Source organism: Bactrocera dorsalis, chromosome 4 (assembly GCF_023373825.1).
Source record: "Bactrocera dorsalis isolate Fly_Bdor chromosome 4, ASM2337382v1, whole genome shotgun sequence".
NCBI lineage: Eukaryota > Metazoa > Arthropoda > Insecta > Diptera > Tephritidae > Bactrocera > Bactrocera dorsalis.
The window spans coordinates 3,589,761-3,605,095 of NC_064306.1; the positions used below are offsets into that span (position 1 = coordinate 3,589,761).

A 15,335-nucleotide genomic window follows, 5' to 3' on the forward strand; every position below is an offset into this window, starting at 1 on the left:
TTTAATCATTTTTTTTATATTTTTTTTATAATTTTTTTTATAATTTTTTTTTATAATTTTTTTTTTATAATTTTTTTTTTTATAATTTTTTTTTATAATTTTTTTTTTATAATTTTTTTTTTTATAATTTTTTTTTTAGTAATTTTTTTTTATAATTTTTTTTTTATAATTTTTTTTTATAATTTTTTTTTATAATTTTTTTTTATAATTTTTTTTTATAATTTTTTTTTATAATTTTTTTTATAATTTTTCGTTCGTTAATAAGTACAAAATACACTAGTTATAGGAAACTAACTCATTAAATTTTAAATTTATTTCTTTTATTTTTAATTTATTTTTTAATTTAATTTTTTATAATTTTTTTATTTTATTTGATTTCAAATTATTTTATTTTTCATTTCGTTTGTTATTTTTATTTTATAAATCAATTATACATATATTCCAACTTTAATAATTTTTTTATTATTATATTTTTAAACTTCGTTAATAAATACAAAATACACTAGTTAAAGGAAACAAACCGCATTAAATTTTAAATTTATTTTATTTTTAATTTTTTTTATTAATTTTTTATAAATTTGTTTCATTTATTTTTTATTTCATATTATTATTTTTTTTTTTGTTGTGTTTTGATTTTAAGTTTATATTATTTTATTTTATTTTTAAGAATTTTACCATAATTTTTTTATTCTTTGTTTTTTATTTATTAAATAAAAAATATGTATGTGACGCACATACAGCTGCCAAACTTACCTTTTTTGGCCGTCTTCTTACTGGTACCCAATTGACCAGTGACATCCTGCAGCCGCTTCTCCAATTCTTGCTTCTTCTCCGCCATTTGCTCATCTTTAGATTTGCCAGATGGTTTTTTATCTGCGAGTGTACGCGACAATTATAAAGAGAGAGAGTAAAAAAAAGAGAATATTAAGAATTTAGGAATAGCAAATAGACATGTTTCACATAAAAAATATTTCATGGTTGTGTTAGTTTACTGCGCCGAGACTATTTTATTATTATTTAATTGATATTATGCTGCTATTATACATTTCTATGGACAAAAAACTTATTTTGCAATTCTTTTTTAAATAATTCTAAAATTTACGCAATACTGAAAAATGTAGTAAAAAATTAGGCGAATATTTTTTTTAGTTAAAAAAAAAATTCAAATTTGTACCGCGCACATTTTGTTAGCTGCCAAATCGACACAAAGAAAAAATATAGCTGTAGTTGGTTATGGTATGCCGTGTAGATGGCATTACTTTTTGGCAAACAAAATTAAATTAAAAACATGCGAATTTTATTTTAAGTCTAATTGACATTACAAGAGACAGCGTCTTTAAAAATTTTATATTTTTTAAAAATCCAATTTTTTCATTTGAAAGCAATTAAAAAAATTCAACAAATTTAATAAATTTTTTCCGATTAAAAAAATTTAATATTTTAAAAGAAAAAAAGAAAAACTAAAGAAAATATCCAACCAAAAATGCACATAATTACTACTCAAGCCTCCTTTTCTCATAAATCATGCAGTCAATTCAATATCATATTTTAATCCGTAAAATCATATAAATTCGAACGTCTAAATACAAAAAGTTTAAGCCAAAATTATTTTAATTACAGAAATCTGCTGTAGCTATAAATAAATTTAAAATAAAGAGCAAACAACCGATTTAGACTGGGAACACAAAACGTCATAACAAAGCGTAACTACATACAATTGCAACAAAACAAACAATAAGCGTTTATGGCAGCCACAAACTAAAGATAAAGCCAGGTTTGGATTAGTGCAAAGCTTTAGTAATTGTTGTTGTAAGTAAAGATTATAAAACAATCGATTTTTATTTTGCTTTAGTTAAACTTTTGTTGTTGTTTAGTTCATCCAATTAACACAGTCACTACTATATAATATTGTATTATTCACTGGATTTTCATCTCATTCTTTTCGCTTCATTTTTCCTGCGTTGCGCAACACATGTATGTATGTATGTCATTAACTTAAACACAGATGCTTTTGCATTGCTTGCTCGTTTGAACATTTTATATTTTAGTGGGAAAATTATATATTAGTTACACATACAAAAAACACAACACACGAGAAAAAGTTTTATTCAGGCAATAATTATATATAATTATAATAAAAATTATATACAATCTTGTTAGCAATATAAAAAAATCTGCTTCTGGGAAAACAATGCCAATTGTGCAGCTTTCACACATTCAGTCAGCTGCCCGTCCATACTGGCCTAACCGGTGTGCTTTTTAACTTTTATACATAAAAAAATATCTATTGAATTTTTTAATACAAAATAATATATTAAATAAAATTTTTACGTTTAAAATACTTTGTTCTAAAACTTTTTAAAAACTAAAATTCTATGAGATTTTTCAGTTTTTCACACTGAAGAAAATAATGTAAAGTTTCTGTTACCAAATTAAATTTTTTATTAGTATTGGATAGTCGAAAAAGTCTTTTCGTATTTTGTATATCTCCAGTGCTGCCAATCACATTGTGTCACACCATATAAAGGTGAGAAAAGGTGAGATTTTAAGCTTCATTTACCCAAATTAAATTCGGGGAAGTTGAAAAAATGATACAGCTGTTTAAAACTGAGTAAAATAATGAAGAGATTTGATTAGAAATACGAGAAGACTTTTTCGACTACCCAATATTTTTATAAAATAATTATAAACTTGAAAAATAAAATTTTAATGAATATGTAAAACAAATCTAAAAATAAAATCAAACTCATAATTATATAATTTTATTATTATTTTGCCAAATTTAATTAGATTAGATTTATATGTATAAAAGAAAACTAAAATTAAAATAAATGAAAATTTAAAAATAAATAATTAAAAAATAAAAACAAATAAATAATAAATAAAATAAACAAAAATAGATAATTAAAACACATAATAAATACAAATAAAAAATTAAGTTTCAATTAACACCAAAAAAATTTTAAAGCAAAAAAAAAAATAAAGAATAAACAGCAAAAATTAAAAAAAAAAAGCAATAAATTAATAATAAAAAAAATAAATGATAAAATGATAATAAAAAAATAATAATATAAAAATAATAATAAAAAAAATAATAAAAAAATTAATAACAAAAATAAATATTTAATAACAAATTTATTTTAAAAAAATCTATTTTCTGCGGTAAAAATTTCGAAACAAATAAAACACAATTTCAACATGTTATAACATAAAAAAAGTTAACTTATTTACTCATACATATATGTATATTTGTAAAAAGCACATAAAACATAATCACAAAAAAAAAACAAAATTAAAAAAATATAAATATGTATAATGTTTGGAGCTTATGGCGAGCAGCATAAGTGAATGTATGCAAAACAAAGCTGTCGAACTAAATTATAAACGCAACAAAAATAACAACATTAAATATTGAACACATTCGAACCGGTGCAAGTTGAGCGAACGTAATTTCAATGTGATTCGCCCTGAAAGTAAGGAGTAAGGCAAACAAGCCTATTGTGCAACGAACAATTGTATTTATGTGTATGTGTGAGCGCATTTGTGCATTTGTGAATGAGTGTAAATTGAAATGTATATGCGTATGTGGTCATGAGCGTGTGCATGTGCGTGTATATGTGCGCGTTATGATTTCTCTGTTGCAATACAAACTTATAAAACAACAAAAACCAACTTGGAACGGTTAAAACAGCGAAAAGGCAATAGCTATGTATAACGGATAATAGTTATGAATCATTAAATAAATTATTTGGCTTTTTATTTCATATGGCTTAAAGCAAAAGCTAATTAAAAATCATTTAACAATTGTTTCAGCTATTGAAGATTACTTAGGATTTGTTGCTCTTGACAAAAATAAGCTTAGTTTATTTTCATTAGCACATTATTTATAAAATAAATTTGTTTTGTCTCTCTTTTTTCGCTTTTTCCAATTATATGGCATTATTATTTGTTGGTTTTGAATTTCTCTAGTAGTGCGTGTCATTGGGATAAACTTACAGTAGGGCTTACGAGTTTTTTTGCGTAGGCAGGATGCCACATAGCTTTCTAGTTCGCGCAGCGTTGACGGCTTCAATGTTTCGAAATCGATTTCGATCTCATCCGGATTGGAGTCGCGCAATGAAGGCTCGCGATTTTGAATTATATGCACAACACGACCAAGCTTGTCACCTAAAATCACACAAGTATATAGAAAAGAACAAATCAGTCAAAATTGCACAAAGCTGAGATATGCATTTCCTCATTTACCCGGCAGTTTATTAATATCCAACGATAACTGTCGTTTTTCATCGTACGACATCGGCTTGGCCGTGTCCTCTTCCTCTGAATCGAAATTCATCACCTGACTGGGCTTCTTTTTGTTGGTGCCGCGCGCAGCTGCACCGCCAGCACCAGCTGTCGCACCAGCGCCACCGCCTGCGCCTGCTGCCGCTGCGCTGCCCTTCGCACGCTTATTGGCGCCCGCAGCGCCGCCAGCGCCAGGTGTGCCGCCACTGGCTGCGCCCGCTTTGGGTCCGCGCTGACCCTTCACCTTATTGCCCTTGCCACCGGGCGTTACACCGACTGCTGCTGTGCCCGCTAAGCCTGCAGCTAACGGCGTACCCTTGACGCCCACCGGTCCAGCACCTAACTGACCCATCGCCATGGCAGCGGCTAAATCGCCACCATGCAAATTCGCGCCCGCCACGAGTGCCGCATTAACACCCACACCGGCGCCTACAACACCAACGCCACCGGTTTGTGCATGCGCGCCACCAACACCAGCCATCGTTGCACCAACGCCCACACCAGTGCCACCCTTCTTCTTTTCTTTCAACTTTTTCTTCGCTTTCTTCTTATTTGAGGCTTCCTCCATCAACTTGCGCATCTCCTCTTGCAGATCGAGTAGCTTGGCCTCCAGCAATTTCAGTTTCGCATTGCGCTCCTCATCCGAATTCGATTCGTTTTCCGTATCTGAGGATTCGTCCGACGATGAATCGCTGCCATCACCAACACCACCAACGCCGCCCCCAACACCGCCACGTTTCGTTGTTGCGGAGAATGCATGGTGGGCAGCAGCTACGACCGCCGCAACAGCGTTGGCTACCGACTCGTCGGGTATATTAGCGTAGCGCATTTCGAAAACGTCCTGCAGCTTGCGACCCATGGCAACGACATCATGATCTGGCGGGTTATACTTATAGCAATTGGTGAATATTAATCGCACATCGGCGGCGAACTCGGGTGCGCTTTTATATTCGCGATTGTCCATTTTCTGCTTCACTGTGCCCAAATCCATCGGCTTCTTGATAATGTCGTGATAATCATGCAAACCGAGCAACTCGGCGTCGACGGGTTTGTAGAAGGGCCAAGCGTAACCGGAGTGTTTTTTCGAAAACAGCTCTTTGAGGATTTCATTGCATGATTTAAGTGCGTCCGACAGCTTTTCTTTATTCTTGACTACGCCGGGAACGCCACCAACACCGCCGGCAACGCCCATGCCGCCAGGCGCCATGCCAGCGACGGCCATCGGCGACAAGGGATAAGCGGATCCTTGGAATGTGAGATCCTGTAACAATACGGAAGTAAAGAAAAAGAGAAAAAGAAATGTGTAAACTTATTTATTGCATTATACATTTTCCTATTGAACATCGTAAGGCATATACAAACTAAAATGTAAATAAAAGGAGGCGCAGCGCAATAGCATGATGAGTATTTTCTCTTCGCATAACCAATGAGCGTATGCGATTGATGGCCTTACCAATAAGAAAAAAAGCGTAAAAAGAAAGTGTGGCGAAGAAAGACAGGAAGAGGTTAGAGTCGAGGTTTGGGTGAGTTGGAAAATTTTAAAATCTGCATAACAATTTAAAATAGGGCTAAAATATATTTTAGCAAAAAAGTACAAAATTTAATGACAGCAAGCTCTTTTAATGATAAATGAAAATTAAAAAAAAAAAATGTTTAAACATAAAATCAGTTTTAAACAAACATTTTATACCCTGCACGCTAGTTGCGGTTTTTTAAGTTCAAATTCAATATTTTTACGAAAAAGCAATAAAATGCAGCCCTAACAGTTACATTTTCTCACCAACTAAAAGCAAGAAAAATTCAAAGGACCATCTCCAAATCTCATTTCACTCTCAGCCAGCCAGCGCTCGCCTACCTTTTTATTCATTACCTGTCGACTGGATTCGCGTCTAGTTGCGATTTTGGCGCTCTTGGAATCGATTTGCGCATAAGGTGCCATTTCAAATGCATTCGCTGTCGGCGTCGTTGTATCGGCCTTTCGTTTAACACCCTTCTTCATTTTCGCCGGCTGTTGTGGCGGTATTACTGCATCGGCTGTGCTATTAACACTGCTGTGATACGCGGATAGTACGGCAGCGCCAACGGCAGCTGTTGAGTTCGGTGCGCCACCAATACTGCCGCCCGCCGTATTCACACTGCCGCCGCTGGCGTCAAGTAACGATGAATTTACCGCACCAGCCGCATTTACAGACGCCGCTAACGCGGCATTAGCACCCACCAAGGAACCGCCAGCTACACTACCGGCTGGTAATATACCACCGGTAGGTAGTACTGTTGCGCCGGCCGTTATTAATGCGGCACCCGCACCACCAACAATGGCGGTAGTTGTTGTATTTGTGCTGCCGGGAACTGTTTGCGGTGGCATTGTCCCAATAGGTGGAATGGCGGGTGTAGTGGTTGCCGTTGCGCCACCACCAGTCGACGACACTGTGCTGCTCAGCGAAGAGTGTGGACGTGCGGGTGCTCGCGGTGTACCACCTGTAGCGGCGGTGGCAGCGGCTTTAGTGGCTGCTGAACCGGTGGCAGGTGTATGTAGCAACGCAGAGCTGGGTGTGGCTGGTTTACCGGCTGGACGTGGTTTCTTCTTGCCACCTTTCGGTGTCACAGGCTCCAATTCGATTTCTTCCTTGGGCATGGCTTCGATTTTCTGCAGGAAGACCTTTTCTAATGTTTGGCCCATAACAACAACATCTTCACCAGGTTTATTGTAGACATAACAATTGGTGAACATTGTATTGAAGTCCTGTATGGCTTCTTTGGCCGACCAATAGTAGTTGTTTTCCAAACGTTTCTTTATCGTACCCATGTCCATTGGATGTGTGATAATTTTGTGGTAATCGGGCAGGTTAAGTTTTTTTGCATCGACCGGTTGCTGGAATGGCCAAGAGAAATGATGTTTCCAAATTGCTTTCATCACGGTTTTAATGAGATACTGCAGTTGATTTGTGTTGCGACCGGGTCGATCGGGTGGTGGTACGGTTGGGGGTTGCACGATGCCGTTAACCGGCTCCACGTACGGCTCATCGCGTGGCGGCGGATCCTGCGGCATGTTTAAGTGTTTCTACAGCACACACCCACACGCACACTAGCACAACGTGAAATTTTTTTAGGTGGTTTATTGATGTCTTCTACGCAATTCGTAAATAAATAACAGGAACAGATTTTTTTTGCGTGATATTGCTGAGTGTGTACGAATTTTGTGTTTTTTGTGTGAACACTATATAAAACGAGTTGTCTAATGTGGTACCGAAGTGAAACTTTATTTTTCTATATAGGGAAGATGCTACGGACTACTACGTTGTACACAGGCAATGACTTCTTGTTAATGATTGTGGTGGATTTTGGGCAGTCTATACAGCCTACGCAGTTCTTCCCCTTTATGTCTATCGACTGTCTAAACAAATTTTGCTTGTGTTTGCTTTCTTGCGTTTTCGTATAGTGAACGTACTCAAATCCTTTTTTGCAGTCTAGTATTGTGATAATAGATTAGTTTAAAGGTAGCTCTCGATCCTTCCGTGTTTTGAAATAATATACTACGAATTGATTTTGCTACTAATGTTGATGTGATTTTTGTTGCTGCTGTTGTTATTGAACGCCGCATCTTATAGCAAGTTGAATAACTAATTTGGGAAAGAGAAACGAAAGTAAAGTTTAGAAATAAATATCCTCATAAATTTATCATATAAACATAAATTTTCAGGATATGTGCACAAGACTCACCACACATTTAAAGCAACAGAAGTAGAATTCGGGATCAGCTTGTGAAACCGCACATTTTTCCGCTGTGTCCGTTTTTATGCTCAAACGAAGTATTTTCACGTACTTGAAAAGTTGGAATTGTACTTTATTGCAAATTGTATTTATCTAATTAGATTCATACAGCCCAATTCAATTGTGGAGCATTAAAACTGTAATAAAAGAAATAAGAAATATTTAATTACAATTTTTGCTGTTGGAACCAAAAACAGTAGTGATAAAAATGTTTAAAGAGAATAAGAGGCATTTTACGAAAATACGTTCAAGATTTCTTGAAAGAACTTAATTATGATCCTTCAGTTAAATCGTAAATGTTATAGTAGTCCGATCTGAACAATTTCTTCGTGGATTGTATTCTTGCCTTGAGGAGCAATCCATGCCAAAATTGACAGAAGTCAAATAAAGTCACGCAGTATACCTATATATTTTTTATATGCAAAATAGTGCATAGCCATAATAAAACCGTAAAGGTATTTCAATTTATTTAAAAATGTATTTTGTTAACGCGTATCCTCCACTGAGGATTAGTGACTTTATATACAATTTTAAACCATCACCTCATCAAAGCAAATAATATACATATACAGTAATTGCAAAAGGCAGACAACATTTATCGAATTCCATTTTATACTCGCAAACGCGCTAGACAGGCGACAGCAGCCATGCAAACGAAACACTTAGCAACAACAAGCAAACCACAACTTTTCCTATTGCTACCAATAACGCAAACAAAATTTAATTTCGCGCTTTTTTTTTAAATAATTATTTATGTGAAATGCAACGAAAATAACCAATAGGCGTCAACCAACCAACCAATCAAACATTACGGCAAGTCAGACAGCAACAATCACACATCCAAGGGCGCATAAACACACGAACTAATTAACACTAGAGCACATACGTATACGCGCATACATAATTACATAGATGTGAATGATCACACCAAATTTACACACTGCTTATACGTAACAAAACTAGTGAAACTACATAAAATAATTATATGAAAACAAAGAAATTAATGAAAAATATAAGCGAAACACGATGCATAACGCAAAAACAGTGGTAGTAATAGGAAGCGCAAAATATAAGGCGACGTTGACAATTTTCAATAATGTCACTATTAGCCGGCTTTGAAATATGTTAAAACGCATATATTACTAACAAATATTTAATACTAAAGATTGTTGTTAATGTCTGCTAGTGACCGCAATAGCTTAAAGCATCGAACAAAAGGCGATGTAAAGAAAATGTAAGAAAGCAAAGGAATGAAAGAAAGTTCGGTAAATATAGCCCGCGACCTTACATTATTAACCAACAAATAATATATTTTGGCGCAAACTTTTGACATATCTCGATTTGATACTGGCAGAAAGCCCACCAATAATTTAATAAACAAAAAAGCAACTTTTGGCAAACTGAAGCCTGATACGAATGTTCTAAATGAAATTCAAGTGCAAATAGTAGGAAAAACTAATTATATACATACTCAAATGCATTTTTTTGTTGAAACAAATGTGTATCTTCGAATTTGAATTTTTTATAAAAATGCATCCGCCAGATACTTTGCCGCTGCATATCATGTGTACTAACATTACCGCTACCGCAGAGCAGGATGGCAACATTTGTTATTAAAAAACAAAAACACACAGATCATCTTCTTTTAGCACTTGATTTTGCATATGACACATTTTACGCCATAAAACAATATAGAAAAACCGATAGACAGCGCGCACGAAAGCACGTAACATATAAATATGCATACATACCAACAAATGTATACAAGCACGAATATTTGAGCAGAGAATTCGGTGTGACAGGCACAGCCGTTCATTCGAATATGAGCAAATTACGATGTTGCCAGATCAAATGTAGAGTCAGAAAAACAATTTGCGTAAACACTAACGCAGTAAATAATTTTCGAAAATAGGTGAATGCATATGAATAGTACAGACCTTAACAATAAAACTGTTGCCATTATTGTGTTTTTTACAAAAACAAAAATAAACAAATAAAAAAAATAAAATTAAAAATCAATTTACACCCGCACACATCAAAAAGCGTAAAGTTGAGTGGGACAAAACATTCGGCAACACCGCCACCACTAGGCGATGACAAACCGCAGCAGCAGTGGCACCGAAATGGCCGCACGATTCATTTTTGTACAGTAGACAACGCTTCGGCCAAGTTCGGAATTGCCGTCACCTTGTTGTTGTGGTTGCGTTAGCTACCCAATGACACTACTTTGTTATTTCATTCGTTTGGGTGGTTCATCTCGTATGTTCTCATACGTTTTCTTCGTCCACTTTTAACCGTACTCGCTAAACTCAACATACTGTTTGCTTAGCCTCTCGTTTGTTTTAAATGAACGAAATTAAACTCGTTTCGTTTCACGAGCGCAGTGACACCTCTGCCACTCACAAAAATCAAGGTAACACTCCACTACCACCAACACACGTCGTTCAAGTTCGAACTCATCGTCGCGCACCAACGAGAGGAAGTGAAATTTTTCATTCAATTCATGTCCAAAAATCTCACACACTCGCTTCCCATGCAACTTTATGTGCAAAATTACCTAACAAAAAACATTGTTTTCAACAAGTTTTTACTAACAAATTGTGCAGCGTCATTTCCAGTACTGTTAATTCAAACAAATTTCTATGTAATTTTACTAAATTAACACAAAAACTTATTTGCAAAAAACCTACTTCGCTTCGTGTCTTTCCAAACACACACAATTTACACAGAAGCAAAATGAACGACGGACGTGATGGATGAAAAGTGAAAAAGTTACAACAAATGTACGAAAGGTGTTTAAACGACTTACGAGTAAATGAACTAGCCTATAAGCATGGGATAAACCCATTACAATAGCTATCACGCTCACACCACAGGAATTAGCACATATTAGCGGAATGTGAATAGCAAACACACGGTTGCATGTATACAGAAAGAGATAAATAGTTATTAAACAAGGCGAGAAATTCGAAATCGAAAGCATGAGACGCTTTTGGAACTATCGTCTGGAGCCGAAATAACGAGCGCACTAGCCGGATCGCCTTTGAAATCAATCAAAGAAATTCATACAATATAACAATTATACATTCCAGCACGCCAAACAAAGTTTCAAATCTAAAAGAGTTTAAATGATCAGTTAGTTTAATAAGGTCAGAATTATTCCATATAAAATTTAAGAGCATTTTTTCGCAAAATTGGCCAACAACTACTCAAAATCTAAAAGCTAATGTGTATACACTTCATGAAGTGCTTTTTATAAGAATTGGCGCGCGAAAGTGTAAGTTGCCGCTAAAACTGTTCCAAAAAAAAATAAAACCAATCGGTAGCAATGGAAATAAAAGCTTGGCTGCAATACATTACCTGCTTTCGCAATTTTAGGTCCTGAATTATTGTGTGCTAAACGTAGTTATTTTCGTACATATAATACTTGTATGTATCAAGGTTTTTTTATTATTATTATAATGTATCGGTTAATCCGATAATATTTGTTGAGTTAGTATCTATCTTTACACTCGAATATATTTTAATGAACTTTAACTATGCACAAATTGGAACTTTTCTTCAACACACCTAATGTTGTTGGCAAATTAACGTTGCTGTGCACTTTGCTACATAATGATACAAGGATATGAATGAAAACAAATAAATTGTGTATATACGCAAAGATATATTATACAAGATCAACACTTCGGTCACTATATAAAATGGAGCAGCATTAATATTGCTTTAACACATTTTGACTGTTGCTACGTTTGCCATTGCCACTACAACAGTCATTCCTGCAGCCCGCCGAACTCACCCACTTTTACACAATCGAGAAACAACAACGATATTAATAATAAAAAAAATATGGAGATTCACGAGGTATTAACACAAAACATATACACAGCGATACATAGTAAACGACACATTAGCCAGCCAGCAAATAGGGCTCATCACAGTGCCAGTGGCAGTGGTAGTCGCCGCCGCACTACCGCCATTGACAACAACAACGTAAACCGAGTGAAATTTTCTTCAATCTTTTCTGCTTCTTTTCGGTACTCTTTCGTCTTCGCGTAGTTTCTGCTTCTTCCCACTACGGCAAGAATTGGTGCTTCTGTTGATTGTTCAGCGGAGTCGCATTTTTTCAAACACAATTTTTTGCCACTAAATCTACCCGCACTTACAGAATTTCAGAAGCCAATGCTTAAGCATATATTTAATTGCACTTTTTTCACAAATTACCTTTTATTTAAACAATTTTTACCATATATTTTTGCAATTTTCTGCACGTACGCGTTATGATCGAGACGCGCGTTTGCAAGCCGTCAAATATACAATTTTCGAACTAAAACGCGCATATAACGATTTCACTTGTCTAATTGTCATGACAATGCTGGACACTCAAGTGGGAAAGAGATAAATAACTATTATTGCTGACATTAACCTACGTGTGTGTACTAAAAACGAAAACGAAACAAAATGGCTGTCACAGCACAAGATTTGGAAATGAAATCAATTTCATTGTGCTAAGGAAATTTGTCATTATTTAGTAAATGCACTTTTCAATATACATATATATATATATACAAATCTTTTATCAAATTCTAATAACTTCGACAAGCTTGCTGCAAAAATATCATAACGTTCGATTTTGCGATAAACACGCAATGCACTTCATGACAACGAATTTATTTCATCACAGCGAGCAAAAAGAATCCCAATTGCAGGGTGACTGTGAGTAATAGTTTAACGTTGGAGTAATTTAGAGTTTGTTTTTAGCAAGATTAGCACTTAAGTACTGCAATTAAAAATTAATATTTGCCCCTTATTTCATTCATTCATAATTAATTTTCAAAAATACCATTATAAAAAATTCTAAAGACTTACTGTAAGATGTATCAGCATCTAGGCATACATTTCAAAAGAATTTAATATTTCGAACTGTAAAAAGACCGTACCGCGGCAACCTTTTTCTGCTTTTTCAATTCTTATTTGACTGGAAGGCTATCATGATGAACTGTCAAGAAAGCAACTAGAATCTGTACAGCAATTTGCTACTAGGAATTTATCATAATCGCAAGTGGATACGTGCAAAACCTCAGAAACATTGTGTACACTCTTTAATTTGTAAAGAGTTTTATTTGCACGCTCACTAGATAATTTTGCAATAAAATAATATTTGCCGTTATCAGCAAACTTTTACACAAATAAAGCGCCACCGATAGACAAGCCATAGCTGTAAAATGCCACGCGGAAAATACGTAAATCACAAAGGTAGAAGCCGACACTTCACATCACCCGAAGAGTTGGCCAGTGCCCGAGATGAGTCCAGCGAAGAGGAGACTGAGTCGGGGGATGAGAGTGATAATGCCGCAGCAGGTACTAGTAAAGCTGCACGCGCTAAACCAAAGCCACGAGCCAAGAAGACAAGTGGCGGTGGTGGCAGTAGCAGTGAAGAGGATTCCGATGAGGAATCGTCCGAAGAAGAAGACGATCGTGATGCACGCAAAGGTGTCGCTTCACTCATTGAAATCGAGAATCCAAATCGTGTTACAAAGAAAACAGTACAAAAACTGACCAATTTGAAATTAGAAGAAACGGCGCCTTCTAAGCCCGAGTTGACACGACGTGAGCGTGAACAAATCGAAAAGCAAAAGGCGCGTGCGCGCTATGAAAAATTACACGCAGCCGGCAAAACGACAGAAGCAAAAGCGGATCTCGCACGTTTGGCGTTGGTCCGTCAGCAACGTGCTGAAGCAGCAGCTAAACGTGAAGCTGAAAAGAAAGCTCTGGATGATAAGAAGTCACCAGGTAGCAAGGCTTAGGGAAACTTTTGACTGCCTGGTCATCTACCTAGGAACGCGGCAATCCATAACTGGTTTTAACTTTTTTTATTAATTATTTTTTATTTGATTTGAATGCAGTAGCTGTTCATTTATGTAACGAGCAGAATTCGTTTTATATTGCCGGAAAAAACTCAACCCATCCACTAATTAATTATTACAATCTTATTACATTTTACTAATGCGACAAATTCAATGAAGTTAAATAGCAAAGGGTTATCAATTGCAAAACTCGGCGATGTAGTAAGAGTCTATATGAAATACGTAACGGTAGAAACTGATGAATAACCACGACATGGTAACACGTTACAACTGCTTGTTAGATTGTATGCATATTGAAATGACCAATACTAATGAATGAATAAAGGTATAAAAATGCTGTTTTATAAATTTTTTGTTTTACTTAATTACTAAGTAAAGTTACTTATAAATATACAAAGTTATTAAACAACACCCCAAACTTCTTCAAAGGCACTGCACAACTTGCTACAAGCAATTGCTGCTGATAATGGATAATTACTAATCGAAAATAAGCCCTCCGAGTAGTCGGGATTGAGCACCCCGTGTGCGAATGCACCCACAATCAATGCGATAGGTTCTTCAGCAAGTTCTTCTGTGTTTTCGCCATTCTCTTGAACTCTAGGCACCAAATCTCTGCAATTGGCCACCAGTTTCCCCGAGAAAGACATTGCGTACTTTTTGCAACCTACAGGCAAATGGTCCGTTATGGGATTCTTTATAACCTTCATCAACATTGCGGAGGTGTCACTAGCGCGAACTGAAAACTTATGCAACAGTTGTACCATCAAGCCCGCAAAACGTTTAAAAGTACGTGGTATACGTGTTTGAGGATTAATTTCTATTAGCACATTTTTCTCAGTGCGTACATATACTTGCAATAAACCAGCGCGATTTAAGGGCGAATCGAAAAGCATTAACAAGCATTGATGTGTTATGTCGGGTCGACATTTACCGGGATCACGGTTGTTTTTGCGTAAAATATTCTGATGATCATCACAATTAAGTAGCTCGAACACCCTGCCGACCTAAAATTACAAGTATTTGTGAATTCCTTATTCTTGGTAAAATATAACGATTTCATACCTTTACTGTCTCCAATTGTGCACCTTCTAATATAATTATCAAACGTTTTTCCAATGCTCGTATGTGTGTTGTCTCCAAATGCTTTTTCTTCAAATCAAATTCAGGATCATCCTCCAAAGCTGGACCTTGAAATTTCCGTTTTCTTTTAACCCCTTTACCGTTTTGACTATCAAATTTATTGCCACCCATCCTTTTACCGTTTAATTGGTTTAGTTTTCGTTTAAAAATTATTAGCTTACACTTCTTTATAGTTTATTATTACAATTTATTTACAACATAGTACACACGTGTGTTGTGAAAAAGTGCTTCCATCTGTAATCAGAACAAAAACGTAAACAAAATACAATGTGG

At 35.3% G+C, this 15,335-nt stretch overlaps 3 protein-coding genes across 15 annotated transcripts in view; 1 reads left to right on the forward strand and 2 right to left on the reverse strand.

The window, feature by feature from the left end:
• Positions 1–12,768, reverse strand: part of LOC105232218 (homeotic protein female sterile) — a 29,129-nt gene extending 16,361 nt beyond the window's left edge. The window contains exons 1-7 of one of the 13 annotated variants that reach the window (XM_049454977.1): positions 12,486–12,768; positions 11,416–11,663; positions 8,005–8,192; positions 6,155–7,904; positions 4,246–5,545; positions 3,997–4,167; positions 754–873 (exon numbers count right to left, since the gene is read on the reverse strand). In XM_049454977.1, the coding sequence (XP_049310934.1) occupies positions 754–873; positions 3,997–4,167; positions 4,246–5,545; positions 6,155–7,333 (2,770 nt within the window). In that variant the 5' untranslated portion in view covers positions 7,334–7,904; positions 8,005–8,192; positions 11,416–11,663; positions 12,486–12,768. The other 12 variants (XM_049454970.1, XM_049454976.1, XM_049454967.1 and 9 more) reach the window with 12 other exon arrangements.
• A 257-nt stretch (positions 12,769–13,025) lies between these two features.
• On the forward strand, positions 13,026–14,270 carry LOC105232006 (28 kDa heat- and acid-stable phosphoprotein). Its single transcript, XM_011213555.3, has one exon. The coding sequence runs from the start codon at positions 13,281–13,283 to the stop codon at positions 13,860–13,862; it is 582 nt and encodes a 193-aa protein (XP_011211857.2). The 5' UTR covers positions 13,026–13,280; the 3' UTR covers positions 13,863–14,270.
• On the reverse strand, positions 14,257–15,296 carry LOC105232007 (ribosomal RNA small subunit methyltransferase NEP1). The gene is made up of 2 exons (XM_011213557.4): positions 14,985–15,296; positions 14,257–14,926 (listed from the first exon to the last, which is right to left on the reverse strand). The coding sequence occupies exons 1-2, from the start codon at positions 15,171–15,173 to the stop codon at positions 14,324–14,326; spliced, it is 792 nt and encodes a 263-aa protein (XP_011211859.1). The 5' UTR covers positions 15,174–15,296; the 3' UTR covers positions 14,257–14,323.
• Positions 15,297–15,335: the final 39 nt, after the last annotated feature.